At 47.2% G+C, this 27,171-nt stretch overlaps 1 protein-coding gene across 5 annotated transcripts in view; it reads left to right on the forward strand.

Moving 5' to 3' along the window:
* KIF26B (kinesin family member 26B) overlaps positions 1-27,171 on the forward strand; it is a 469,574-nt gene that overhangs the window by 383,205 nt on the left and 59,198 nt on the right. For all 5 annotated transcript variants that reach the window (XM_053209472.1, XM_053209473.1, XM_053209474.1 and 2 more), the window contains 3 exons: positions 711-973; positions 4,281-4,464; positions 19,474-19,633. In XM_053209472.1, coding sequence (XP_053065447.1) covers positions 711-973; positions 4,281-4,464; positions 19,474-19,633 — 607 coding nt within the window. The remainder of the gene's footprint in view (positions 1-710; positions 974-4,280; positions 4,465-19,473; positions 19,634-27,171) is intronic.

The following is a 27,171-nucleotide window of genomic DNA, read 5'->3' on the forward strand; positions in this document are numbered from 1 at the left end:
CAGAACCGTGTCAGGACCTATCTGGGGAGCACCTGACAGCCGACCTTGCCTCCCAGCCTCTGGCCTGTGCCGGAGCGAGAAAGGACAAGCAGGTCAGGGGGCCAGGGGAGCACCCGGCCAGGGGGTTGGATGATTGGACCCCCTTAGGGTGCCTTCGTACTCCTGGCCTGTGTCCCTCGGCTCAGCAGGCCTCACTTTCCAAGTCAGTAATTTGGGGTGCTCCCAAAGCACCCCTTTGCAGGGAGGGAGGCCGGTTCTAGGCCGGGACAGAAAACTCATTTCACCTCACTTCTGTCCTCTTGATCTCTGATCAAAGCAGCAACCCAGAGCTTAATAGAATTTGCTCATGCTATAAAAAGAGACACAGCATTGAACTTGAGGAAGGATATAAAGTGTAAGTATGTGCAGTTAATCTGTGGGGTGGTGATAAAAAGGGCCGTCATAGCGTTGAAAGATGTCTGCCTTCCCACCGCGTGTGAGACAGTGCAGTGACCGGATGGTGTGGGATCCTCCTCGAGGGGAGCCGTGACTTCATCCTGTCTGGGCGCTCACGTTCTTTATTACAGCCATTTAGCGCGTAGTACCGGGAAAGCCTTACCGCTTCCCTTGCCTCTTCCTCTCCTTCCTTCCCTCCCCCCACCTCCCCTGTGGAGGGGGACACTCAAGCCGTGTTCCTGCCTTGCCTCGCCCCCCCCCCCCCCCCCCCGCAGGGAAATCCTACACCATGATCGGAAAGGACGACTCCATGCAGAACCTTGGCATCATCCCCTGTGCTATCTCCTGGCTCTTCAAGCTGATAAACGAACGCAAGGAAAAGACGGGAGCCCGCTTCTCGGTGCGGATCTCAGCCGTGGAAGTGTGGGGCAAAGAGGAGAACCTGAAGGACCTGCTGTCTGAGGTGGCCACGGGCAGCCTGCAGGACGGCCAGTCCCCGGGCGTGTACCTGTGCGAGGACCCCATCTGCGGCACGCAGGTGATTGGCTCTGGAGCTCAGTGTGGGGGAGGGGGAGGGGTCCAGAGTGGCTCCTCGCTGGGGAGGCTCCCCTGTGACTCACTCCACTGCACTCGGGGGAGGCTCGTGAATGTTTACCTACAGGTGGACAGGGACTTTACCGCCTGCAGCTGGCTGCAGGGCCATCGGCCCCTAACCTAAATATTTGTACCTTGGATCTAACTGACAGTGAGCAGCAACCACAATTATCGGAGCCCTTGGGGGCAAATTGAATTCACTTTCTTTACGCCCCCTCTCAAGAAAAAAAAGAAAGTACAGTCTTTCTTTTGTGTAACAACAAGCCGAAATATTTACTGCTCTGCACAAATAGCTCCAGCCATTACTGGCGCTGTTTACGGCTCTATAAACTGTGTTTCTGGCACTGGTTTACAGCTGGGTTAGTAGTGCCGTAGGAAACGCTAATAACCACTTTCTAATTAGAACCATGAAATAATTGCTGGAACCGTGGAAGCCAAGAGAGGCTCCAGTCCACCTTCGCGGGAGGTGGTGCCTGTTCTGTGCGTCTCACGCTTGCCGGCTGACAGCAGGTGGAGTGCGTCTGGTTCATATCCAGAAGAATCTGCCCTTCCAGTCTCCAGAAGGCTTTATTTCCTAGTTTTTTTCTGATAAGTGTTCATTTTGATGAGTGCCTGCCTCATCCCCGGTGGGATTGTTTTCTCGGGCGAGGTTCCCTCCAAGTTGCACCCATCTGTTCACACCTGGCGGTGTTCTTCCCCGGCTCAAAGCACCTCAGATCCTTCCATTTCTGTTATGAATCCCCCATTGCAAACCTCCTCATGATTTGTGAGGTCCTACGTGACCCCTGCCTACCTTTCCAGCATCATCTCTTGCCATGCCTCTTTTTTTTATTTTTAAAAATGTTTTATTATTTATTTCTGAGAGAGAGAGAGAGAGTGTGTGTGTGCGCGCACGCGCACGTGGGGGAGGGGCAGAGAGAGAGGGAGACACAGAATCTGAAGCAGGCTCCAGGCTCTGAGCTGTCAGCCCAGAGCCCAACGCGGGGCTCGAACCCACGAACCGTGAGATCGTGACCTGAGCCGAAGTCGGACGCTCAACCGACCAAGCCACCCAGGCGCCCCTCTTACCACTCCTCTTAAGTTACATTCAGGTCCCTTAAAAAAGGCAGCGCCCCTCAAACTTCACTGTGCATATGAATCACAGGGGATCTTGTGAAAATGCAGGTTCTGGTTGAATCCGTCTGGGATGGGGCCCCTGCTTGTGAATTGGTAACGAGCTTCCCAGTGATTGAGCACACTTTCAGTTGGAGGGCACTCAGACACCAGCCATCGTCCCTCTCCCCTCTGCACATCCTCCCCTCTGGCTCTTCATCTGGCAAAGTCCCTATCCTTCAGATGTCACTTCTTCCAGGAAGCCCTCTTAGATGGCTCTCCTTGGTCATCTGTGACTGCCCAGTTAGTTCTCCCACTAAGGGTGGGTACCATGTCTGACTACGATTGGCCGTTGGTAGTTTTTAAAATTTTTTTTTTACACTTATTTATTTTTGAGACAGAGAGAGACAGAGCATGAACAGGGAGGGGCAGAGGGAGAGGGAGACACAGAATCGGAAGCAGGCTCCAGGCTCTGAGCCATCAGCCCAGAGCCCGACACGGGGCTCGAACCCACGGACCGCAAGATCGTGACCTGAGCTGAAGTCGGACGCTTAACCGACTGAGCCACCCAGGCGCCCCTACCGTTAGTAGTTTCAATAGAGGCATCAGATACCACTTGGATGTGGAATCTAATCAGAATCCAAACCACTTGGTCATTCAAAGCCTAATCCAGTGGTCCTCAAACTGTAGTCTTTCTCAGTCACCTGGAGGACTTGTGAACACAGGGTGCCGGGCTCCCCCTCTAGAATTTCCGATTCAGTAGGCCTGGGATAGATCCCCAAAACATGCATTTCTAGCAGGTTCCCACGTGACGCCGATGCTGCTGGTCCAGGGACCACACTTCACTTTGAGAACCACTCTTTTGAAGCATCACAGCACCTGTGACAGAAATCAGTGTCACTTCACCTGCTGTTGCCTCTCCAAGAATTACCTGGAAGCTCAAATATGCTGTGGCCTCTGTTCCCTTTTGTAATAACTCTGCCCATGAAGCCCCCACTTGGGTGAAGGACCCGATTAACTGAGGGCTAAGAAGAGATCAACAGCCTCTTCATTTTAACTCTTCATGTCAAAAAATCTCAAAAAACCCTTTACTTTTTTTCCTGCCATAATCATTCAAACGGTGACCTCAAACACCCCAGAGTCTCTCTTTGAAGTTCGGGGATTTTGAAGGTCCCAGGTGCCAAGATCAGCCCTCGGAGTTCGGAATTACAAGTGCAGTCAGAGTCGGGATAGGAAAGTGTCAGAATGTGTACCGACCCCAAGGCACATACCGCAAACCATTTCTTTGAATAAACGAGATGTTTCCTTTTCTCCCCCCCCCCCAAAAAGGGGTGCTAGTCAAATTCTGATACTATCGTTCTCATTAAGGTTTACTCTGATTTCCAAGGGATCTCATAGGATTAGGACACGTGGCCCATGATGCTTTCTTAGTTAATAAGTACCATGAGCATGAACTTAGGGATTAAAGAAATTAAACAGTAGAGATGAGACAGTCAAGTATGTTGGGTGTTCTCATGCATCTTTTTTTTTTTTAAATTTTTTTAGTGTTTATTTTCTTATTTTTGAGAGACCAAGTGTGAGGGGGTGAGGGGCAGAGAGAGAGAGAAGGAGACACAGAATCCGACGCAGGCTTTCCAGGCTCTGAGCTGTCATCACAGAGCCCGACGCGGGGCTCAAACCCACAAACCGTGAGATCATGACCTGAGCCGAAGTTGGATGCTTAACTGACTGAGCCACCCAGGGGCCCCCAAACATTCTAATCTTAGAGATCAGGATGCAAAGATCCTGAGATCACGTCCCTTGTGTGTTCCTAGGTGGGTGGGTAGCTGAGGCGGGGGCGGGGCGGGGGGGAGTTTACTATCCTCTGCAGAGATCAGGCTGGGCCCCCTGCTCCCTGCCGTTCACTCGGATACAACCATTTGCTATTCACACCTGCTATTACTTAAATTGTCAACCTACGTTCCGTGCCATACGTGGGCTCATTATGGACTTCCCGAAATGGATTGGTTGGGAATTGCAGGTGAGTACAGGCCGTTGTTCCGGAAGGACCCTCGGCCTTCGAGAGGCACGCAGCTTTTCCGCAGAACAGAGAGCCAGGTGTGGGCGGCACGCCGGCCCTCATCCGGCTGGGGCCTCAGCTCTCGGCTTGTGTCTTCCAGCTGCAGAACCAGAGTGAGCTGCGGGCACCCACGGCGGAGAAGGCCGCCTTCTTCCTGGACGCTGCCATCGCCTCCCGCCGCGGCAGCCAGCAGGACTGTGACGAAGAAGGCCACCGCAACTCGCACATGCTCTTCACGCTGCACATCTACCAGTACCGCATGGAGAAGAGTGGGAAAGGAGGAAGTAAGTGGCCCCAACCTCACCCAGCAAGAGACCCGCCGTCGAGGGCCACCGTGACCCTTTTTGTTTCTAAAGTGGGCGACGCGCCCAACGTGGGGCTCGGACGCACACCCCTGAGACTGAGAGCCGCGTGCTCTGCCAACTGAGCCAGCCAGGCGCCCCCTGAGCCTTTTTTCTTAAGCGGGGTACGATTCCACCGGTATGGGGTTTGCTCACCTGGAGCTCCAGACAAACGTCGAGTCTGGACTGCGGTTCACTTTTGAGCTGTCCGGGGGTGAAGGTCGTTTACAAATGTAACTACTGCCAGGGGAAGGTGAGCGAGAACTCGAAGCGGAAAAACAGCCGTTTAGTACTATCTTTTTGTTCGCAACCTGTACAGGTGCTTTTCATGAAAGCCCGATATTCGCCAGGCACCCTGATGATATGTTATTAATCATTAGCTTGAGTCCCCTCTGTGGAGCTGGAAGAAACAAAGGCGTGCTTTTAAAATAATCTAGAAACCAGACTTTTTTAGAACGAACCAGATTCTGGCTGCCTCCATCCCTTGGGTGATGCCGGTCAGTGACGTTCTTCTAAGCCTGGGGCCCAGGCCCTGCCCTGTGGGGAGTGTCACTGCCAGGAGCCCAGTCCCCTCTGGGCTACGTATTCGAAGCCAGCACTGACCTCGGTGCCACGTTCTCCCCTTTGCCTGCCAGGTCGTGCACGCTCCACACACTGGGGAGTATCTCAGATGGGCTCTTGGACCGTGGGCCCCGGGTCCGTGGACCTCACTGCACTTTGCAAGGCAGTGTGAGCCACTAGGCTGGCCGAGCAGCAGCTTCAAAGCTTCTCTATGGCCACGTCTGTGGGCTTTCGAAGCGCAGGCAGCTGGTCCCCCTGTGCCCTCTGAATGATTGCCCCAAGGACCTGGGTCCCCGGAAAACAAACAAGAGCCCCGAGTAGGAGATGAACCCCAGTGCGTGGAAACTGTGAAGCTAATCGACTAACAGAGACCATCAACAAACCTGATTCTCGGTGGAGCCTGGAGTTAAGGCATCCAACTGGGATCCGTGGAAGGGCTTCCCGAGTCCTCCGCAAGTCTTCTTGCCCAAGACATGGAAACCAGTAGCCTGGAGATGGGTCTTGAGGACTTCTCTCCCCGCCCCCAGTGGAAGCTCTATCCTTCCCTAATCTCCACGCTTCTGCTGGCTCAGTCTTCTGCCATGGCTGTTCCTCCTTAATTGTTGTTAATTTTTTTAGCATTTATTTACTTATTTTGAGACAGAGGATGTGTGTGTGGACACGTGAGGGGGGAAGGGGCAGAGAGGGAGAGAGAGAATCCCAGGCAGGCTCCCTGCTGTCAGCACAGAGCCCGATGCGGGGCTCAGTCCCACAAACTGTGAGATCATGACCTGAGCCGAAACCAAGAGTCGGACGCTCAACCGACTGAGCCGCCCAGGTGCCCCCAGCTGTTATTTTACTTCAGGTTTAAAGAAGTCTGATTTACATTCGGTAAAACTTGCCCCTCTTGTGTGTTGTTAGAGGCGTTTTGGCAAATCAGTACGGTTGCGTAAGCGCACGACCGTCAGAGACAGAACAAAGCCACCAGCACAGAAAGCTCTCTCTTTGCTCTTTCTGGACGGTCCCTCCCCCCACCTCTCACCCCTGACAACCACTGATCCATGTTTCTCCTTTTAGTGTTGCCTTTACCCAGAACAGCACATAAATGGAATCACGTGATCCCCATGTGGCTTTTTGTGTCTGGCATCTTTGATTTAGCAGAACGCATCTGAGATTCATCCGTGGTGCTGTATCACTCGTTTGCTTATATTTCTGGCTGCCCTTGCCTTTAGTTTCAGCTGAGCCTGGAGACTTGCCCCTGCCCCTCCTCCTGCCCCCTGGCCTGAGATCTCACCATCCACCCCGTCCTGGGGTTGTGGTTCCACGAGGCAGCAAGGCTCTGACTGTCAGCCCCGGCTGCTTGCTGTGCTGGCTCCTGCCTGGGAGTCTGGAGACACTGGCCCCACGTGCTGGGCACTGGGTGCCCCTGGAGACAGACCAGCAGCAGCCCCAGTCTCTCCCGAAACCAGCCAGGGTCATAAGGGGGTGGGGGTGGGGACTGATTCTCAGCGAAGGGCTCGTGACATGGCTAGCACTTCCGTTTAGAAAAATTTCTCAAAGAAGGAAACAAGGGATTAGGAGACGGATGAGAAGATCCAGACCTTTAAAATTCATAACAGAAGTTTATCCCCCTACCAGTCTGGGGGGGGCTGGCTTTTAAATCCTGCCCTCACTGTTTTTCCTGGATTGTGTCGAAGCAGCACGAACGTGGGAGTCTGAGAAATGTTTTGTTTTTTAAGCTTTTTTTTTTAAAGCTTTATTTCTTTTAAGCTGTTTTATTCTTTTAAGTCAATAATAACGGAAATAATCAGAGCCCGCAGCGGATTCTTGCACCGTCGGCAGAGAGTGACTCACAAACGATCCGAATTTTCAGCCAAGTTGCTTCCAAATGGCGCTGCGCGGAAGGTCTCGGGAGGTGGGGTGGTCTCCTCCTTCTGGGTTTCGAAACCACGCTGAAAACGGCGGTTTCCGGTTTTTCACTTTTGTGTGTGTGTGTGTGCGCGCGCGGGGTTCTGCCCTTAATTTGGAACCCGAAAGGGGGAAAGGATCTTGAAAATAAACCGTTAGTTAAGTTGCTTCAACTGTAAGAACTTAAAAGTGCAGCGTCACAGGAGCGTGGGCTGGGACGTTCCCGCGACCCACCGATGCTCCAGCGCTCAGCGCGTCCTGGGCACTTGCAGAATATTTAACATTCCCTTCACCTTCGTATTTATACATCGTGAAGGCACATTGCTCTTAAATAATACATCCAGGGTAGAGGAAAAGGCAAGTGCCATTAATGGCTCCCTGGACTTCCTGGGGGGGGTGCTTTTTAATGTATCTGTAGGTGAGAAGGGGAGACGGTCCACGGACTGCCACCTACCTGCCACGACACCAGCTTCCTGGGAGCAGAGGAATCCGCGCCCGAATGTGCACAGCTTCCAGCCCGTGGCTCACTTGACTTCTGCGAATTTGTATCTGTTTAAAATATAATGAGAGATTTGAAGTGGTGTTTAAAAATGGAAGGTTTTGTTTACTTATCATAGATAAGTAATAATCCCTGTGGACCTGGCAGCCAGAACTCAATTAAAGGGAAGTTTATTAATTAGTTACCCTGCAGGGAAGCAAAGAGCAGAGCGTGAGGCTGTTAACTGGCCATCAGAGGCTCAGACGCCGGATTCAGAGAGGTCTCCACGGCAGGAACTAGACACGCCATGCACATACATGCACCGGAATCTTACGTGTATGGATTTTATACGCACATGCATGTACACACGTATGCACGTGTAAGGAAGGGGACGAAAATGTTCTAGATGTGTCCAGTCACAATAGAAAATTCTACGCTGATGTATTCCTGTTTTGCACATAGCATTAGGTTAAGCTTAAATATTTCCCTGTTTCATTTCTATTAATTAATTTATTTTGAGACAGAGCACGCAAGCAGGGGAGGGACAGAGAGAGAGGAGAAAGAGAATCCCAGGCAGTATCCGCACTGTCAGTGTAGGGCTCCAACTCACAGACTGTGACCTTGTGACCTGAGCTCAAACCAAGAGTCGGAGGCTTAACCCACTGAGCCACCCAGGTGCCCCAAATAGTCCCGTTTGAAAGGGTTTTTGGAACGCTTATGGGGCTGATTCCCCATGTGTCCTGGAGCCTTCCCCTGCTTTGCCAAGCTGATGTGAGGGGCGGGGGGGAGGCTGAGAACCCCCGTGGGAATTCCTATGTTGGGAAGGAGACCCTAAGGCCCTGATGATCGAGAGCTGTCCCCGAAAAAGATGGGTCTATCAGGAGTCTGTCCACTATGTGTTTAAATCAAATGGAGCGTGTGCTGTATTTTCGAAAAATCAATGCATGTCTCTGTTACCTAGCTTAGCTATCTTTCTGGAAGAGAAGGACCATCCAGTTATCTTTCACATAAGCAGATGGTGTGAGTTCAGAGAAGTCTGCTCATGCAGCACAGGCCGGAGATGGTCCGTTGAGAAAGTCAAAAAGGAGAAACCTGTCAAATGACACATTCTTGTCATGAACCTTTTTTTTTTTTTTTTGCATGTAACAATCTCCAAAAAAACACCTCCTATGAACCTTTTATTTCCACTTAAAACGTACACATGTGTATTTATTCATTGATGTTCTGATACAGGGCCACGGCTTTCTCTTTGAGATGAATTTTCAGCCAAAGTCCTGGCTTTCATAAAGCATGCCCATGTTAATGGTCTGGTTTTTACGTTAAGTTTCTTCTAACTGATCCAAGAACTTAAAATACACTTGTGCGGCCTGCTGGTATTAGACCTTTTCTAGATTCTTAAGTTTTTCCCCACCCTGTAATTTCTCATTCCCACCTAATTCGACATCTCTTTAGAAAAAAACCTCATTTTTATCACATCTTCCCAAAGCATTGAGTTCAGTTTTTAAAGAAACATTAGTTCCCTTTACACAGTCATATTTTATTGGTTTGCATAAGATAAGATTACATTTTTATCTACAGTAACAAGTGGCATAATTAGGTCCGGGAGGAAGCCCAGCTGACCTGTTAAGTATACAGCTCATTTTCAGGGAGCACAGACGGACAAGAAAACAGCCCGCACTGGCCACGCACATCCCATGTGCCAAGGGCATCAGGCGATGTGCCTCATAGGTGATGGCCTGGAGGCCAGGCAGCCCTTCCCAAACTTCACTGCACCTGAGAGTCACCTGGGGAACTTTGCAGTGAATCCCAGTGTCTGGGGCACACTCCAGGCCAGTGAAGTTAGGAAGCCTCCCGAGTGGGAGCCCAGGCATCCGTATCTTTTTAGGTGACTCCTCAGTGATTTTCCAAGGCGATTCTGACGTGCAGCAAAGTTTAGGAACCACTGAGTTAAAGACAAGTGAGTTCAGAGAGCATCTACATACTTTACAGTTAGCTCTGGATTTTCCTCTTAGATTCAGCATTAATTTTCTAGGAGATGTTGGGCAATTTATTCAACATCTGTGAACCCCGTTTCCCTCATCTACAAACCCGAGCCAATTCTTGCATTACGGGATTGTCGTAGGAATTCAGTGGTAGTAGGAGAGTCGCTCGATGAACGTGAGTTAGGAGAGTGGCCCAGAAATGGGGTGAAATTAGCAGTGCTTCCTGTGCGGAGACTACGGCACGTGGGTATGTTGGTTTGGCCAAGCTCTAGACTTAACCCATACACAGGAGAGTGTGAATGAAAGGTGACTCAAGGCAGACTGAGTTATGGTCCCTTCCCCCCTGCAGCTGTGACCGCAGAAATGTGACGAGTCGATGAGGAACCTGCTCCTTACCTGCTGGTAGCGTTCATTGATACAGAACTGCTTTCTCGCCAGCCATCTGTAGTCACGTACATGCTTGCCAATAGCAGATGGCCTGGGCCTGCTCACCTCGTACCCTTCCAGATTCAGCACCATGTGTGGAATCCACAATTCCGTGGCCCCTGGAATTTGAGTGGGTGTAGCGGACATTGTCTGAATGTGACTTCCATTTTGAGTCATGCAGGTGTAATTATAGGTATTTTATAAGGTTCTTCTTCAGCACGGTCTAAACTGTGCCTTTTGTTCTCTGTGCTCTATTTTACTACATGCACATTATGCATTTTATTCCATTACATCAAATGGACTATTAGAGTCTGAGAGTCCAAACTGGTCCGTCTTTGCCCTTTAATCTATGGCACACGTGGACCATCTGAGCTGCTCCAGTCTATATAATTAGGTTGCAAAACAGATGATAGTTTGCTTTAAAAATAACTGTTTTCCTCCTGTGCTGCCGTGACCCAATCTTGCATGAATACAGTACATAGTACATCTTCCCTTGCCAGAGTTTTTACTGGGGACAGTGGAAGGTAAGGAAAATGGAGTGTCCTTTGTGTGAACATTCTTGGCCACAGACCTGCCCAAGTCACTGACGTGGCTGAACTGAAATGCTGCACTTTGTGTAAACACTCATCACCTGCTTCTCTGAGTCCGAGATGTGGAAATTGAGGGTGAGGCATGGTAGAGGGCAGGTTGGGGTTAGGACCGTGGTTCCTTCAATGTTTTCAGCCTAAAGCATGATCAGCAGCTCGCCCTCCTGATCTGCACTCATGTAGGCTCTGCCTACAGATGTGTGGCCCCCCAGAGACGGGCCACATGCCTGTCACATGTCCACCAGGACCCACCCTGCAAGGTGGCCTAAGGCACCAGAGTCTGCTGCTGACTGGGGAGCGAGGGGAGGAAAAGGAGATGATCCAGAAGCTGGGGTGATGTGCCGAGGGAGAGGGGGCCGGGGCAAAAAGGGAGCCCATCACTTCTACTGTCTCGGGAGCTGGCTGAGGCCAGCACGATGCAGGATGAAGGGCCCAGGTCTTGAAGGTGTGAATCCTAGCTGCACCGCTGACCGTACAATCGCGGCACGTTTCCTTTTTCAAAACATAACGAAACCGCTTTAATGAGATACGCTTGAAATACAGGAACAGGCACACACTTGGTCAGCTGCGTCATATGTATAGACCCAGGAAACCAGCAGTACAGTCAAGACAATGAACATATCCCTCACCCTCAAAAGGTTCCTTGGGACCCTTTGCAATCACCCCGTCCAGCGTCTCTCCTTCCGCCTCCCCACGCTCAGGCAACCACAGAGCGACTTCAGCTCTTACCCTTTGCCCTGCATTTCCTAGAATTTTATACCCATGAAATCCTATCTCACAGTCTGCACTCTCTTGAGTGGCGTCTTTCACATAGCGTAATTGTTTTGAAACTCAGTCACTTTGTCACATGTATGAGTAGTGCCTTTATTCTTTTTCCTAAGTAGCAGTCCATTGTCCGCATAGTCCCCTGCTGATGGCCATGAGTGCTGGTTCACGTTTGGGGCTACTACAAATCAAAGTACTGGGGACACTCTTGTGCAGATCTTGGTATGGACACATGTGTCCTTTTCTTGTAGGGAAATCCCTAGAACGGAATGGCTGGACCATATGGTAGATGTACGTATCCTTTTTTTAAGGAGCTGCCGAAGTGTTTCCCGAAGTGATTGTACCATTTTATATCCCTACCAACTCCTCCAGATCCTCACCCACCCTTAGGGTGGTCAGTCTTTTTAATTTTAGCCTATTTATATAATAGGCATACAGTAATATCTCACCTTTCTTAGTCTGCATTTCGCTAATGACCAGTGGTGCTTGGCATCTTTTCATGGGCCCATTTGGCACTCGTACATGTTCTTTGATGAAATGTCTTGTGCCCGCTTTGAAATCGTTTTTGTCTTATAATTGAGTTTTGAGAGTGTTTAATATGATCTGGATACAAGGCCTTTATCAGATACACGTTTTTCAAATATTTTCTACCAGTCTGTGGCTTACTTTTTCATTCTCTTGACCATGTATTTGGAAGAGCAGAAATAGTCAGTTTTGGTGAATGAAGGTCCAGCTTCTCTGTGTGTTCTCTTATAAATCATGTTTTTGGTATCGTATCTAAGAAATCTTTGCCTAACCCGAGACCAGGAAGGTTTCATATTATGCTTTCTTCTAGAAGTTTTATAATTTTACATTTTGTGTTTAGGCCTTAGGTTCATTTTTTTTAATAAAATTGTGCAATGTATGGATTAAAGGGTTTTTTTGCAAATATGTGCATGTGTGTGTGTATGTACATACTTATAGAAGGCAGTATCTTCATTTTGATAAAAATGTTTCTGAAAAACCTGCTAACATCATACCAGTAAAAGACATGCATATATAAATATAAATATAAATATAAATATAAATATAAATATAAATATAAATATAAATATAAATATAAATAAATATATATATGTGTGTATGTGTATATATATATATATATATATATATATATATATATATATGTCTCCCTCAAACATTAAAACATTTTTTAAGAAATAGAGTGGACATTCTTACCTTGTTCCTGATCTTAGAAGACATTTGATCTTTTACCATTAAGTATGATGTTAGCAGTAGATTTGCTCAGAAACTCTTTATCAAACTAAAGATACTGCCTTCTATTGCTCAGAACTGTTATCAGGGATGGATGTTGAATTTTGTTAAACGTTTTTCCTGCATCTACTGAGCGGATCATGTAGGGTTTTGTTTTTTTTTTTTTAGTTTGTTAATATGGTGCAGTGTGTGTGTGTGTGTGTGTGTGTGTGTGTGTGTGTGTGTATAAATTTCCAGTACCATTTGTTATAAAAACTGCTTTTTCCCTACTAAATTACCTTTGTTAGAAATTATTTGTCCATATTTGTGTGGATCTGTTTTGGGACTCTACGTACTGTTCCATTGATCTGTTCATCTATCTTTATACCAATACCACAGTGTCTTGATTTATGGTGGCTTTATAATAAGTCTTGAAATCAGATACTGCACTATTAGCCTTCCAATTTTATATTTATTCTTAAAAGTTGTTTTGGCTAGGGGCGTCTGGGTGGCTCAGTCGGTTAAGTTCCCAACTTTGGCTCAGGTCGTGATCTCACCGCTTGTGAATTTGAGCCCCGCGTCAGGCTCTGTGCTGACAGCTCGGAGCCTGGAGCCTGCTTCCGATTCTGTGTCTCCCTCTCTCTCTGCCCCTCCCCTGTTCACACTCTGTCTCTTTTTCTCTCTCAGAAACAAATAGACATTAAAAAAAAGTTGTTTGGCTATTCTAGGTCCTTTGCCTCTCCATATACATTTTAGAGTCAGCTCCTAAATTGACTCTGTAGAATCACCTTGTACCAAAAACGTCTGTTGGGATTTTGATTGGGATCACACTGAATCTATAGATCCATTTCTAGGGAATAACTTCTTAACAATACTGAGTCTTCTGATTCATGAACACAGCTTATTAGGTCTTCATTCATTACTCTCAGCAATGTTCTGTGGTTTTCAGCGTACAGATCTTCCCTTTGTCCATTTTATGCATAAGTATTTCATACTTTTATCCCATCGTAAGTGGTGTTTTACAGCTTAGGCTCTAGTAGATTATCTAGAAACAAAGTTGATTTTTGTCTGTTGATCTTGTATCCTGCAACTTGGCTAAACTCTATCAGTTCTAGTTGCTTTTTCGTGGATCCCGTTAGACTTTCTACACAGATGATCATGTAATCTGCAAATAAAGACAATTTGACTTCTTGCTTTCCAATCTGGACCCTTTCTTTGTTTTCTTGACGTTACTCTGGCTACAACTCCCAGCACGACATTGAATAGAAATGGTCAGAATGGAGGGGCACCTGGGGGGGCTCAGTTGGTTAAGCATCCGACTCAGGCTCTGGTCATGATCTCACGGTTAGTGAATCCGAGTCCTGGGTCAGGTTCTGTGCTGACAGCTCAGAGCCTGGAGCCTGCTTCGGATTCTGTGTCTCCCCTCTCTCTGCCCCTCCCCCCCCCCCACCTCATATAAATAAACATTAAAGAAAATCTTAAGAAATGGTGACAATAGACATTCTTGTCTTGTTCCTGGTCTTAGAAGGCATTTGATCTTTTACCATTAAGTATGATGTTAGCAGTAGATTTGTTCAGAAACTCTTTATCAAACTAAAGATACTGCCTTCTATTTATAATCTGCTAAGAATTGTTATCAGGAATGGATGTTGAATTTTGTTAAATATTTTTCCTGCATCTACTGAGTGAATCATATAGTTTTTTTTTTAGTTTGTTAATATGGTGAATTATATTGATAGGTTAATTTTTTTTGTTAACCAACCTGCATTTCTGGGATAAATCCCACTTACTCATGGTATAAAATCCTTTGTATATGTTTATAGATACAATTTCTTAATGTGGTTCTCTAATTTGTTCAGAAATTTTGTGTCCATGTTCATGAGGGATATTGGTCGTTAGTTTTCTGTCCTTGTAATTTCTTTGTCTGTTTTGGTATCAGTATAATCCCCGCCTATAGAGTAAGTTGGGAATATTCTCTCCTGTTTAATTTTCAGGAAGATGTTGTGTGGAATTGGTATAGCCTTTTCCATTCCGCTACTTTATCATTTCTTAAGTGTTTGGTTGGATTCACCAGTGCAGCCATTTGGCCTGGAATTTTCCCTGTGAAGGGTTGTTAACCAGAGATCCTGTTTCTTTTTTTTTTTTTTTTAATTTTTTTTTTCAACGTTTATTTATTTTTGGGACAGAGAGAGACAGAGCATGAACGGGGGAGGGGCAGAGAGAGAAAGAGACACAGAATCGGAAACAGGCTCCAGGCTCCGAGCCATCAGCCCAGAGCCTGACGCGGGGCTCGAACTCACGGACCGCAAGATCGTGACCTGGCTGAAGTCGGACACTTAACCGACTGCGCCACCCAGGCGCCCCAAGATCCTGTTTCTTTAATGGACACAGATCTGTCATCTTTTACTTCTTGAATGAAAGTACTTTCGTTACTTTCTATCATTCGAGATATTTGCCTGTTCTTCAGTTGTCTAATTGACTGATGTGATGTTGCCTTATTATCCTTTTGATATCTGTAGAAACTGTAGCAAGGCCACATCTCCCATTCTCGACATTAGTAGTTTGTGCCTTCTCTCTGCCTTTCCTATCAGTCATTCTTAGAGATTTATCGAAGAACCAACTTTTGGCTTCATGGGTTTTCTCTATTGTTTTTCCTTTTCTATTCCATTGATTTCTGCTTTTATGTTCCTTATTTCCTTTCTGTTATTTATTAGTTAATTTGCTCTTTTTTTTTCTTATTTCTTAAGGTGGAAGCTGAGATCGTTGATTTGAGACCTCTGTTGTCTTCTAATCTAGGCATGTAATGCTATAAGTTTCCTCCTCTGTCCTTCTTCAGGGATTTCACAAACTTGGATATGTTGTGTTTCATTTTCATTCACTTAAAAACACTTTCTAGTTTCCATCTTGAGTTTTTCTTTGACCATAGGTTATTTGGAGCTTTATCGTGGAGGTTCAAAATATTTGGGAATTTTCCAGATAATCTTTCTGTATGGACTTCTAAGTTAATGCCATTGTGTCAGAGAACATACTTTGACATGACTCCTTTAACATTTATTTAGACTTGGCTTCTGGACCAGAATATGATCTATCTCAGGAGACGTTTTGTGTGTATTTCAAAAGAATATCATTCTCCCATTGCTGGGCTGAGTGTTCTATAAATGTCAAGTACATCAAGCTGGTTGGCAGTGTTGTTCAAGTTTTCCTTGTCCTTACTGGTTTTCTGTCTACTTGTTGTATCCCTTATTGAGAGAGGGTTATTTGAAACCTACACCTGTAATTATGGGCTCGCTTATTCTTGTAGTTCTCTCAGATTTTGCTTCATGTATTTGAACTTCTGTTATTGAATGCATAAATATTTTTGATTGTTAGAACCTCTTGCTCAATCGTCCTTTTCATGAAATGTTCCTGTTTGCTCATCTTCACATTTTTCGTCTTAAGTTTCTTTCATTTAACATCGATAGAACCACTTTAGCTCTCTCACGGCCACTGTTTGTGTGGTATAGCCTTTCCCACTTAACGCTTGTAATGGATTTTTTCTTTATATTTGAAGTGCGTTTCTCATAGGCGGCATATAGTTAGGGCTCGCTTGTTTATCCAGTCTGGCATTTTCTTCCTTTCAAATCGGAGTATTCAGACTGTTTACGTTTAATGTGACTATTGACATGGTTTGATCCAGATTATCATTTTCCTATAGATTTTCTATTCAACTTGTCTGTTCTTTTTTTTCCTTGACTTTTTTACCTGCCTTTTTTGGACTTACAGAGTATTTTTAATAATTTTACTTTGTAGGGGTGCCTGGGTGGCTCAGTCAGTTAAGCGTCCGACTTCAGCTCAGGTCACGATCTCACGGTCCATGAGTTCGAGCCCCGCGTCGGACTCTGGGCTGATGGCTCAGAGCCTGGACCCTGCTTCCAATTCTGTGTCTCCCTCTCTCTCTGCCCCTCCCCCGTTCATGCTCTGTCTCTCTCTGTCTCAAAAATAAATAAATGTTAAAAAAATAATAATAATAATTTTACTTTGTATCCTCTGGCTTATTAGCTATAATTACTCACTATTTCCTGATTGCCCTAGGGTTTATAGTATACACCTTTAAGTGATTACAGTCTTCTTCCACGTGATCTTATAGCACTTCCTGTATGTAATAAGAACCCTACAGTACGGCCCTTGTGTATTTCTTCACCTCTAAACTCTGTGCTATTGCCAAACTTTTAAATTTTGCACATGTTCTCACCCACACATTACACTGTCATTATTTTTGCTTTAGCAGGTCAATTACCTGTCAGATTTAAATAGGGAAAAATGTATATTTATTGGTCAAGTTATCATTTCATTTCCACAGCTCTTCATTTTGTGGGTTTGCTTTTGGTGAAAAAAAAATTTTTTTTTTGAGAGAGAGAGAGAGAGAGAGAGAGAGAGAGCACGCATGAGCCAGGGAGGGACAGGAGATGGAAGGGAGAGAGGATCTCAGGCAGGCTCCATGCTCGGTGCATACCCTGACGCAGGGCTCGGTCCCACGACCATGAGATCATGACTTGAGCCAAAGTCAAGAGTCTGACCCCCACCGACTGAGCCACCCAGGCGCTGCCCCTCTTTCAGCTTTTTGAAGTCTGGAAAAGCCTTCATGTCCCTTTTATCTTGGGATGAGACTTTCGTTGGACGTATAATTTCAGGGTGACAGTTTCCAGCACTTTAGAAATGTTGCTGCACAGTCTTCTCACCTGTACGATTTCCAACAAGAAGTTTGCCATCGTCCTTGTCTTTGGTCCTTTATATATAATCTGCTTTCCTCCCCTGACTGTTTTTAAGGTTTTTCTCCTTATCACCGGTTTTAAGCAGTTTGATTATGATGCACCTCAGTATAGTTTTCTTCATGTGTCTTGTGATTGGGGCTCATGGAGCTTCTTGGATCTGTGGGTTTATAGTTTTCATCACATTTGGGGAGGTTTTGGCCATTATTTCTTAAAATATTTTACCTGTGCCCCCTTCTGTGTCTTCTCCTTTGGAGACTCCAATGATATACCTATTAGGACACTTAAAATTGTCCTACAGCTCTTTTTTCTAAGATTTTGTTTTTATTTTTAAATTTTCTCTCTGTTTCATTTCGGAGAGTTTCAGTTACTTTATCTTCAAATCTATAAGTCCTTTTGTAATGTCTAATCTGCCATTTAATTCAGTGTATTTTTCAGCTCACACATTGTAGTTTTCAACTCCGCGCAGATGCAGTTTATGTCTTGTTTAATATATCCCACATCTCTACTCAACTTTTTAAACAGGTGAAACCCTGCCATAACTGTTTTGATGTCCTTCACTGTCAATTCTAATGTCTCTACCAGTCGGTTCTTCTTGGTTTCAATTATTCCTTTATTATGAGTCTCATTTTCTTGCTCCGTTGCATGCCTGCTTATTTTTGATAGATCCTGGACATTTTGCATTTTGTAAATGTCCTTAAGCATCGTTTTGGGATGTAGTTATTTGTAAACAGGTAGACCCTTTCTGGTCTTGCTTTTAAGATTTGGTACGTGGGACCTGGTTACTGCTTATCTGGGGCTAAGCGTTCCCCACTAGTGAAGTGAGACTCTCCTGGGTTCCCCACCTGGGGCCTGTGAATCTTGAGGCTTCCAGTCTGGCTGTTGGGAACAGGCACTATTCCTGGCCTCGTGTGAGTGCCATGTGCTATTACCTCCAACCTTTTCAGGTGGTTTGCTCTCCAGCCACATGGTTCCCTCACATGCCTGTGCTGACCAGTACTCAGTTCGGTATTTGAGGGAGGACCCCTGCAGACCCCAACTTCCCTTCTCTCCAGTACTCTGTGCTTCTAGCCGTTGCCACATTGGTCTCCCTGGACTCTCGCTCCTTCTCCTTGATGGAGGTAGTCTACCACATTCCGCCCGAGTACTCTGTCCCTGGGGCACAGCCTGGAAACACTCTCAAGGCAGTAAGCTGGGACACAGGTAGTGCTCCCTTGTTGGTTTCCCTCCTCCCAGGGATCACTGGCCTTTACTGCCTGATGTCTGGTGTCTTACAAACAGTTGTGTTATACATTTTGTTTGTTTTTATGTAAGGCGATCAGTCTGGTCCCTGTTACTTCACCTATGCCAGAAGCAATGAGCAAGTTGCTTAACTTCTCTGAACTTCTGCTTTCTCACTTATATATATACACATATGATACAATATAATATAATATAATATATATTATGTTTATTTATCGCTTACTTCTTTCTTTTCAGAGAGAGAGAGGGCAAGTGAGCATGAGCGGGGTAGGAGGAGACAGAGAGGAAGAGAGAATTACAAGCTCTGCATTGACATAGCACAGAGCCCAATGCAGGGCTCGAACTCAAGAACCTGTGAGATCATGACCTGAGACGACATTTAGAGTCAGACGCTTAAATGGCTGAGCCATCCAGGCGCCCCTTTCTCATCTACATTTTAAAAAGGACAGGAGTCTTCAGTGTATGGTTTTGGTGTGGGAGCTGAATGAGACTGATGTTTGTACAGCACCCAGCACTTGGCAGATACTCAGGAAATACTGGGTCTTTTCCCTGTCTCTGTGCCTTGTTGTTACTTCTTCCTGATTTTACCCCGGGTTATCAGCCCGATTCCTGGCTGAGCTTTAGGTCAGGGTCTTCATGCTGATCAACCAAAGCACGTGATCACTCCTGGGCTATTTAGATGCGATTTGGTCAGTTTCAGAGCTCTGCTATCCAGAGGACATGTAGGTGAAACCTTATTGTCGTCTTACTGGACGTTCGCCTTCTCTGAAATCTCCAGTGCAACCTACCGGAATTATTCACTTGTCACAGGAGGAATGTCAGTAGGTTTTAGGTCAGCGATGTGTGGCGGGCAGAATTTAAGAGGACCACGCTATTTGCAACCTAGCTGGATTTTGTTGGGGTTTCCTGCTAAGTCGCGGACATCGACCTGTTGCTTCTCCTTTTCTTTTTCCCTCTGAGTTCCCAAAGAGCTCTGGCGCTTACCAGACGAGTGTTTGCCAGACAGAACCTAACCACTTTTCTCTTCTCTTGTCTCGTGTCAGTGTCTGGAGGCCGCAGCCGCCTGCACCTCATTGATCTTGGCAGCTGTGTGAAAGCTCTTAGCAAGAATCGGGACGGAGGATCAGGGCTATGCCTCTCGCTGTCTGCACTGGGCAACGTCATCCTGGCTCTTGTCAACGGCAGCAAACACATCCCTTACAAGTAAGTGACCTTCTGCTGGATGAATGGAATGGGGTCAGCATGGTGCCAGGGCTGGGTGTGGGACTCTTGGTCCAGTGACGTCTCGGGAGAGGCACACTACAGCCCGACTGTCTGGGTGGACCACATTGTCAGCTCAGTGCCCAAACCAGCCTTTGCTAACGAGTGCGTATTGCGTCATCTTCCAAATTCAGAAGCTGTGAAAATACTTAAATTACTCTAATCCTGACAATCAAGTCAGATAATCGGGAACTGTCTCAGTTGGGGTCTCTGATCACAATGGCCATGGCTAGATTATGGCCACCATCACACAGATGCCTCATAGTGATGAAAGCAAAGGGCAGAAGATTGAACTACCTTTCCCTTCGGAGTAGGGCTATCATATCTAACCAATAACAATACAGGATTCCCAGGAAAATTTGAATTTCAGATAAAAAACAAATAATTTTTTAGTGTAAGTGTGCCCTCCCCCCCAGTAATGCATGCGAAGCCTGTATTTTTATCTGGTAGCCCTACTTAGGAGAGCTCCTAAAGCTTGGGGAATTGCCACCCACCTCCCATGCAAATGTTGACTCCACTTCCAAGATCCTTTCCCTCTTCCCATTATGCTCCACAAGGAGGAAATTAGAGCCTCTCCTATGTCTGGAATAGCCAAAGACTGGCCATGTCCTCTGTGCCCATATATGATCCAACCCTGGAGCTACCTGTCACCACTGTCACCCAATTCAGCTTTGCCCTTGGACAACATGGCGATGGTGGTGGGTGCTCTCTGCCTGTTCGGGCCCCCGCCAGGGTCCAGCTGCTTCTCTCACTGCCGTCTGAACCTTCACTCACCATAAACTGATGGTTCTAGATGAATTCTTAACCTGCGTCACAAGGATACGAGCCTCAGAATGGTATGCGTGTGAAAGTTTTTTTGTAAAATTGAGAACGCTGTGGCCAATAATTAACGACAATCATCTGGTTGAGCTTAAGCAAATGTATGTGAATCTTTTTTTTTTTTAATCTGTAAAATCATGCGTAATGTAAGTCACTGTTGTGTGGGAGGAAAAAGGTAAGTCAGGCCATTTGTTCGACAATGAGTGAGATTCGGGATGAGTTCTCGTGTCTTCCTTCTTCTCTGCCCTAAAGTGATGTCGGCACCATGATTTAATTCTGCACCTGGGGGACCATTCGTAGACTGACTTTAGGAGTTTAAGTAGCAGGTATAATCCAATCTGTCTCAACTCCTGAAATTTGGAAACCTGGTGGGATAAACCCAGAAATGGTTTTAGCAGCCCTTGTGAGGACCATTTTCCCTGAGAAAAAAATTTCAAGTTGAAGGTTTATAAAGTTTCATTTGGTGTCACTTCTGCAGTTGAATAAACTTGACTTGTAATGACAAGAAAAGAAAGAGTGGGGACACCTGGGTGGCTCAGTCGGTTAAGCATCCAACTTTGGTTCAGTTCGTGATTTCACGGTTCTTGAGTTCGGGCCCCGAGTCGGGCTCTGTGCTGACATCTCAGAGCCTGGAGCCTCCTTTGGATTCTGGGTCTCCCTCTCTCTGCCCCTTCCCACTCATTCTTTGTCTCTCTCTCTCTCAAAAATAAATAAATATTAAAAAAAAAAAAAAAAAAAAAGATGGGGCACCTGGGTGGCTCAGTCGGTTAAGCGTCCAGCTTTGGCTCAGGTCATGATCTTGCGGTCTGTGGGTTCGAGCCCCGCGTCCCGCTCTGTGCTGACGGCTCGGAACCTGGAGCCTGCTTTGGATTCTGCGTCTCCTTCTCGCTCTGCCCCTCCCCCAGTTGCACTCTGTCTCTAACAGTAAATAACATTTAAAAGAATTTTTTAAAAAAGAAAGGCAGGAAGGAAGGGATGGACGGAGGGAGAGAAAAGGGTAAAAAGAAAGGTCTGGACTGGTACTATCAGTGTTGCAGACCTGAGAAAGAAAGGGTGGGTACTGGCCTCAGTTGCCTTCCCTGTCCACACAAAGGGAAACATGTCTATTAAGGTGACAATAGATCATGATGTAAGTAAAATCCAAAACACCATCTTATGCGGTCACTGATTACGTATTTTACTTCTGTATCTCTCACGTCGTTTCTGTCGAGTCACATGCTTTTAGGATTTCAGTAAATATTTGTTGAATCAGTGAGTGTAAGCAGGGAAATCACTTCTACTTCAGATAAAGTAACTTCCCGTTGGTTAAAGTTAATTCTATTGTAAACATGTAGGGAAACATCAAGGATTGTGTTTATTAATCGCTCAAGGGCACTTGTTCAATTAAACGTAAGGTAACACGGGGCAGTCTCCATGACCAGCCGCCTGCCCCCTTGGGAGGGCTGACAGAGTATGAAACCTCCACCCCCTTCCCTGCAGACATGTGTCTGCTTCAGTTCCCTTTTTCTTCCTTCCAGGCTAGCTGTGTGGGAGTGATGATTACGTTGTTTGGGCGTCTGAAGTAAGCACAGACTCAACATAAATTCGGTGTCTGCTCGAGACCTAGAGTGGTCCCACCGTGGGGACCCTCCTGGAGATGGGGTGCTGGGAAACGTGGTGGCCGAGTCGTCAGGCCAGCTCCATCCTTCCCAAAACCCTCATCTGCCCGTGACTTGTCCCACCCAGTCCTACCATCCCCCTACTCCTTCAGGCCCATCTTAGAGTAAGAGCCTAAAAAGACCCTTGCTGTAATAGTGTCTCTGTCTCAGCCACAGCACACGTTCAGTATATGGCATCTGCAAATCACATTTGCAAGGCGATTCATCAACCAGAAACTATCCTTTTTCAAGGTACGGGAAAAGAAGGCAAAGATTTACTCAGATCTCCCAGCCAGTTGGGGGGGGGGGGCGACTGCGTCACTTTTTAGGGCTCAGGGACCTTGGTTCTGAGCCCAAGCCGCCCATCCGTCCTCTCCCCCAGCCTCATCAGGCTCTGTAATATATTAGCTGCCTTTGCTCCGCACAGCATGGGGTGCTCAGCACAGCGGGAGGGCCCAGATTTCCTTTATCAATTCAGTCAAGGCTCTAAAGCCACATTCTGCAGCATTTTGTTAGCATACTAAACACCTTTCTGCAGTCAGCCTCATCTTTGCGAGAGAGGGAGGGAGGGGAGGTTGTCTGCCCTTCTGGTTTTCTCTGTTTCTTGCTCACAGCAAAAAGCAGAAACCCAAACTCCGCATTCGGCACCCGTCTGCAACGCACGCACAGCAACCCGCTACCTCGTCGTTTGTCACCCTAGACAACTCTACGCTTGGAACCTGCATTACTTGTGTTTGCTTCTGGGAAATTAACCGGAATGTGCACAGTGGGGATATAGCCTGTCCTCGTTTGTTGTCATCCCTGTATCAGATGATTTGTCATGTGAGCGAGCTGGAATGTGAGTTTGGATGCATTACCCATCCCAGGCGCTCCCGTGGGCACCTTAGGTGTGCCCCGGATGGTTTTGACTTTGCAAATGATATTGCCTTTGTAGATGTCAGAACGGCGCGCAGCGGGTTCCCAGCCTCAGCCGTTAACACGGCACAGGCCTGCTGGCCACCCCAAGTGCTATAAATCAACCCTAAGTGGTGACGCCATTCAGAAAAGCATGCAGGGAAGGCAGGGAGAGGCCAGCAGCTCCAGACCCGTATTCAGTTCTGCACAGATGACTCCCTAACTTTGGGGGACTCTCGTCTCAGGAAATCTGTTGGAGTCTGAGCATTTTGACGATGCGTTTGCAAGTTTTCTCCCCATGTTCGTTGCAGCTGTCTTGGGCACCAAGGTCATAGGGGTCTTCCCATTTGGTAGATGAGAAAACATAGGCAGAGGCGTTGAAACGAATTCCCCTGCCAAAGCCAATATTGCAGACACACGCCTCTGGATTTGGCCCCCAGAAGGGCGACGACACAGATCTGTGGATCTGTCAGTGTGAACTTGGCTTTGGCTAAAGCGTTATTATGTCCCAGCTGATCTGTAGGGCCAGTCTTTCCAGAGACTTGGAAATTCTTTTTTTTTTTAATTCTTTTTAAATGTTTGTTTATTTTTGAGAGTGAGAGAGACAGAGCGTGAGCAGGGGAGGGACAGAGAGAGAGAGGGAGACACAGAATCCGAAGCAGCTCTAGGCTCCGAGCTGTCAGCACAGAGCCCAATGCGGGGCTCGAACTCGTGAACCGTGAGATCACAGCCTGAACCGAATTCAGATGCTTAACCTACTGAGCCACCCAGGCGCTCCGAGACTTGGAAATTCTGACCACCACCCAGTGTCTCAAAATAGAATTTTTGGTCCCTTTTAGATGTGGTCCTGTGAGGGGTACAAACCCTTAGGAAGCTTACCCGCCACACAGCTCTGCTTCAAGCCCTGAAGCGTCCACCTTCACCCTCAATTGTTACCCCGTTTGGAGAAGTAATTATGTAATAGGCCGAATGTCTATTTGTGTCTTAGCCAACAAGATGCTTGTACTGTGTTTCCAGACACGAGGTGTTTTATAATATCTTGGTTTCCGTTCAATACAAGAGGTCACGGAACATCTTCTGTGACTCCCTCACGTTGCACGTGAGACTCTCTTCTGAGTCCGCTCGAGACCCGGCTCTGCGTTACGATCCCGGGAAAGAAGGGATGCCTGATGCCTTTCTTCAACGGGTTTGGCCTGTGGTTCAGGCCAAGACTTCCTCCTGGTTTCTCCGCATCGCTCACCGACGCGTCTAGGGCTCAGGCATCACCAAGCCTCCCCCTTCTCTGTGGTAAAGCTGCTGGGAGAGACGGGAGGAGCCTGAGGCAGGCGTTATCAGCTTCCGACTGCAAGGACCGCAGGGGCCTCCACTCCACACAAGCAGTAAGGAGCCCGCCATCAGGGTCTGGAATGGGAGCACTTTTCCGCAAAGGCCCCGGTGAGGTCAGGAACCAAGGTCATTACTCAGAACGTGCCAGCGTTTGAGCAGTTCATTCAGGCCAATGAGCAGCCCTTGGAAGCTTACGTTCAAGTCAGTGACTTGTGGAGAAATGACGTTTTGTACACAGAGGCAGCTTTTCCAAAATGCCCACACCTCTTTGCTGAAATTCATAAGGCCTTTCCAGGACATGCATCCCTAAGGGAGATGCTTTGAGAGAGATTTCCTCCGAGTAGCCGTTTAGAGGGTCTCCACTTGCCCCAAACTGGAGACCCACTCGGTGTCTGGGAGGGGGAAGGGGCCGTGGATTGAGATTAGTATAATACTATTTCCCCTGGTGACCCAGGAGACGAAAGTTTGTTCGAATAGATATTATTTACGCTTAATATACAACTAAATAGATATTTTCCAGGAAAAATGCAAAGAAATATAGCAATGCTCGGCATTTGCTGAAGATCGCACTTAACGGAAACTCTGTAAGAATCTTTGCGCACACGCATGTGTGAGGTGTAAGAGACACATGCATATTTAGCAACCTTTAGAAGTACATTAATGCTGTATTATCTCCTCCTGATTTACAGGGAGAACATCAATTTAGAACTATTTGCACAAACTCCGGGTACTGGTTTATAGCATTCCCTGTTTAGAAATAAAATAACCAAAGTCTCGGGTTGCCAGGCAACCATGGCAATGATAATTCTTAGTATTGCCGCTTCAAAAATATTCATTTTTATACATTTTAACGACTGTTAGGATGCAGAGAAAGTGAGTTCAGAAAATCACTGGGACACAGAGGCACGCCCCCCCACCCCTGTCCCTTTATGAGATTTTCAGCCTTCTTTCTTTTGTTCTTCCTCCTAGCTCCATCTACGTCCCTGGCCAGTGGTGTCTTCATATTTAATTATGAACATTTCCAGAGATTGATACCCTCTTCTTAAGAGTTTCGGCAGCAGCCGCCAGTAAATGAGGTTAATGACCTCCAGGTTGTTCCAGAACCACACAAATCACTCAGGGAGAAATGAGACTGTCTGGGAATCGGGGTCGCAAGCCCCGGGTTCAGGCATGGGTCCCTTCTCCTCTGGTTAGGCACACAAATTCTGCGTGTCCTCCTTTTTGTCCTCCAGGGGGCCACTTTTGGCCCCCTCACGGAGCCTCAGGGATCTAGGCCCCCGACTCAGTCTTCATGTCTAAGCAGCAAGGCCACAGTCTACTTTTTCTTTGTCAACCGTGGCTTGTCCCTGCAGGATAATAGGCCATGTGGTTGGAGGGCTGGGTAGAAATTAGGAGATGACTTCATTTCCCTCCTGGCTTTTCAAGAAGTTTCCTTCCTTTCTGAGATTTCTAACGAAACTCTCTTCCCTCCAGATTCTGAACCAGCTGGCAAATACGTACAAGAGTATGATTGGGAGTTAGACCCTCTGTGCTGAATCTTAGTATAGGGCGGGGGGGGGCTTCTGTCCCTCCATGAGCCAGACACCCAGACTCACGAATGGGCAGAATCAGGTCAGCAGGGCAGTCACTTACCTGGGCAGCCACGTGACTCAAGTGCAGGAGGGAACGTGTGACTTGCAGAGAGGGAGACGGACAGACAGACAGCGTTGGGGTTGTTCCTGCCCAGGGTCACATTTACCAGGCTCACCAGCCAGACCCCTTGCCTGCCGTGGGAAGAAGCGAATAAGAGGAATGTGGGAACGTTTTCCTCGATCTTTCCAAGGGGACAGAGGTTCCTAATTTGTGGACTTGCTGGGTCATAGGGAGAAGAAGAGAATAGTTTCCAATACCTATCTTCTGATTTTCCAGCAACATCCCAGGTAGCTAGCGCGGTGCACGGATGAGCTCTGAATGAGGCTCATTTCATGCCGTGAGCATAATGACAGTTCACAGTCATTGTCTTACTGTACATCAGGAACTGCTCCAAAGGCCTGATGGGTGTTTAATTCTGCCGACAGCCTTATGACATGGATGCTATTGCGGTCACACTGCTATTGCAGATGGGGTAGCTGAGACAAGAGGGGTGAGTTAACTTGTCCATGCTGACGCGACCGGTAGGTGACAGACTGTTTCACTGCCCCCCAGTGAATCACCACTTCCTAACACAGTGTCCACGGTGCTGTGCCGCTCCGTCGGTAACTGCTGGAATCACAGATGAGGTAAGACAGTGGATCTGTTGCAGAGCTCAGGCGTGTGTCGTGGGTTGGAAGTAAGGACGTAGTTCCAGGGGGTGGGACCAGCTGTTAAGTGCAGGGTCCGTCTCCAGGCCTCTGCTTGGCCGGGATGGCTAAGCCGGAGCTGGCTGACTTCAGGAGACCCATGGCAGTGGGGAGAGGGGAATAGGGAGGGTAGGGAAGGGAAGCCAGGCCACTGAACCAAAATCAGAACTACCAGACGAGAATGTTGGAATGAATGAGACCCTCATCACTCAGAAGCCGTGTGCAGGAGCCGGGCCAGAAGAGAGCAGGGCTCAAGTTGACCTCCTCAAATGGCTGTCAGTGGACCCCGACGGTCTAAACCCTGTATTCTGATCTCTGCAGAATCTCACCAGTCCTTTTCCTTTCTTAATTTCTTCAGTCTTGCTCGTGTAAGAGCCTGTTGGTGGAGCCTTTTCACATGCCCATTAATGGGAAAAGCTGCGGATTCTGTGATGCTCTCTTAGGCTGCGGGACCCCCGGGACCCCCACGCAGCCCTCCCGCCTTGTT

This window comes from Acinonyx jubatus, chromosome E4 (genome assembly GCF_027475565.1).
Source record: "Acinonyx jubatus isolate Ajub_Pintada_27869175 chromosome E4, VMU_Ajub_asm_v1.0, whole genome shotgun sequence".
Taxonomy (NCBI): Eukaryota; Metazoa; Chordata; class Mammalia; order Carnivora; family Felidae; genus Acinonyx; species Acinonyx jubatus.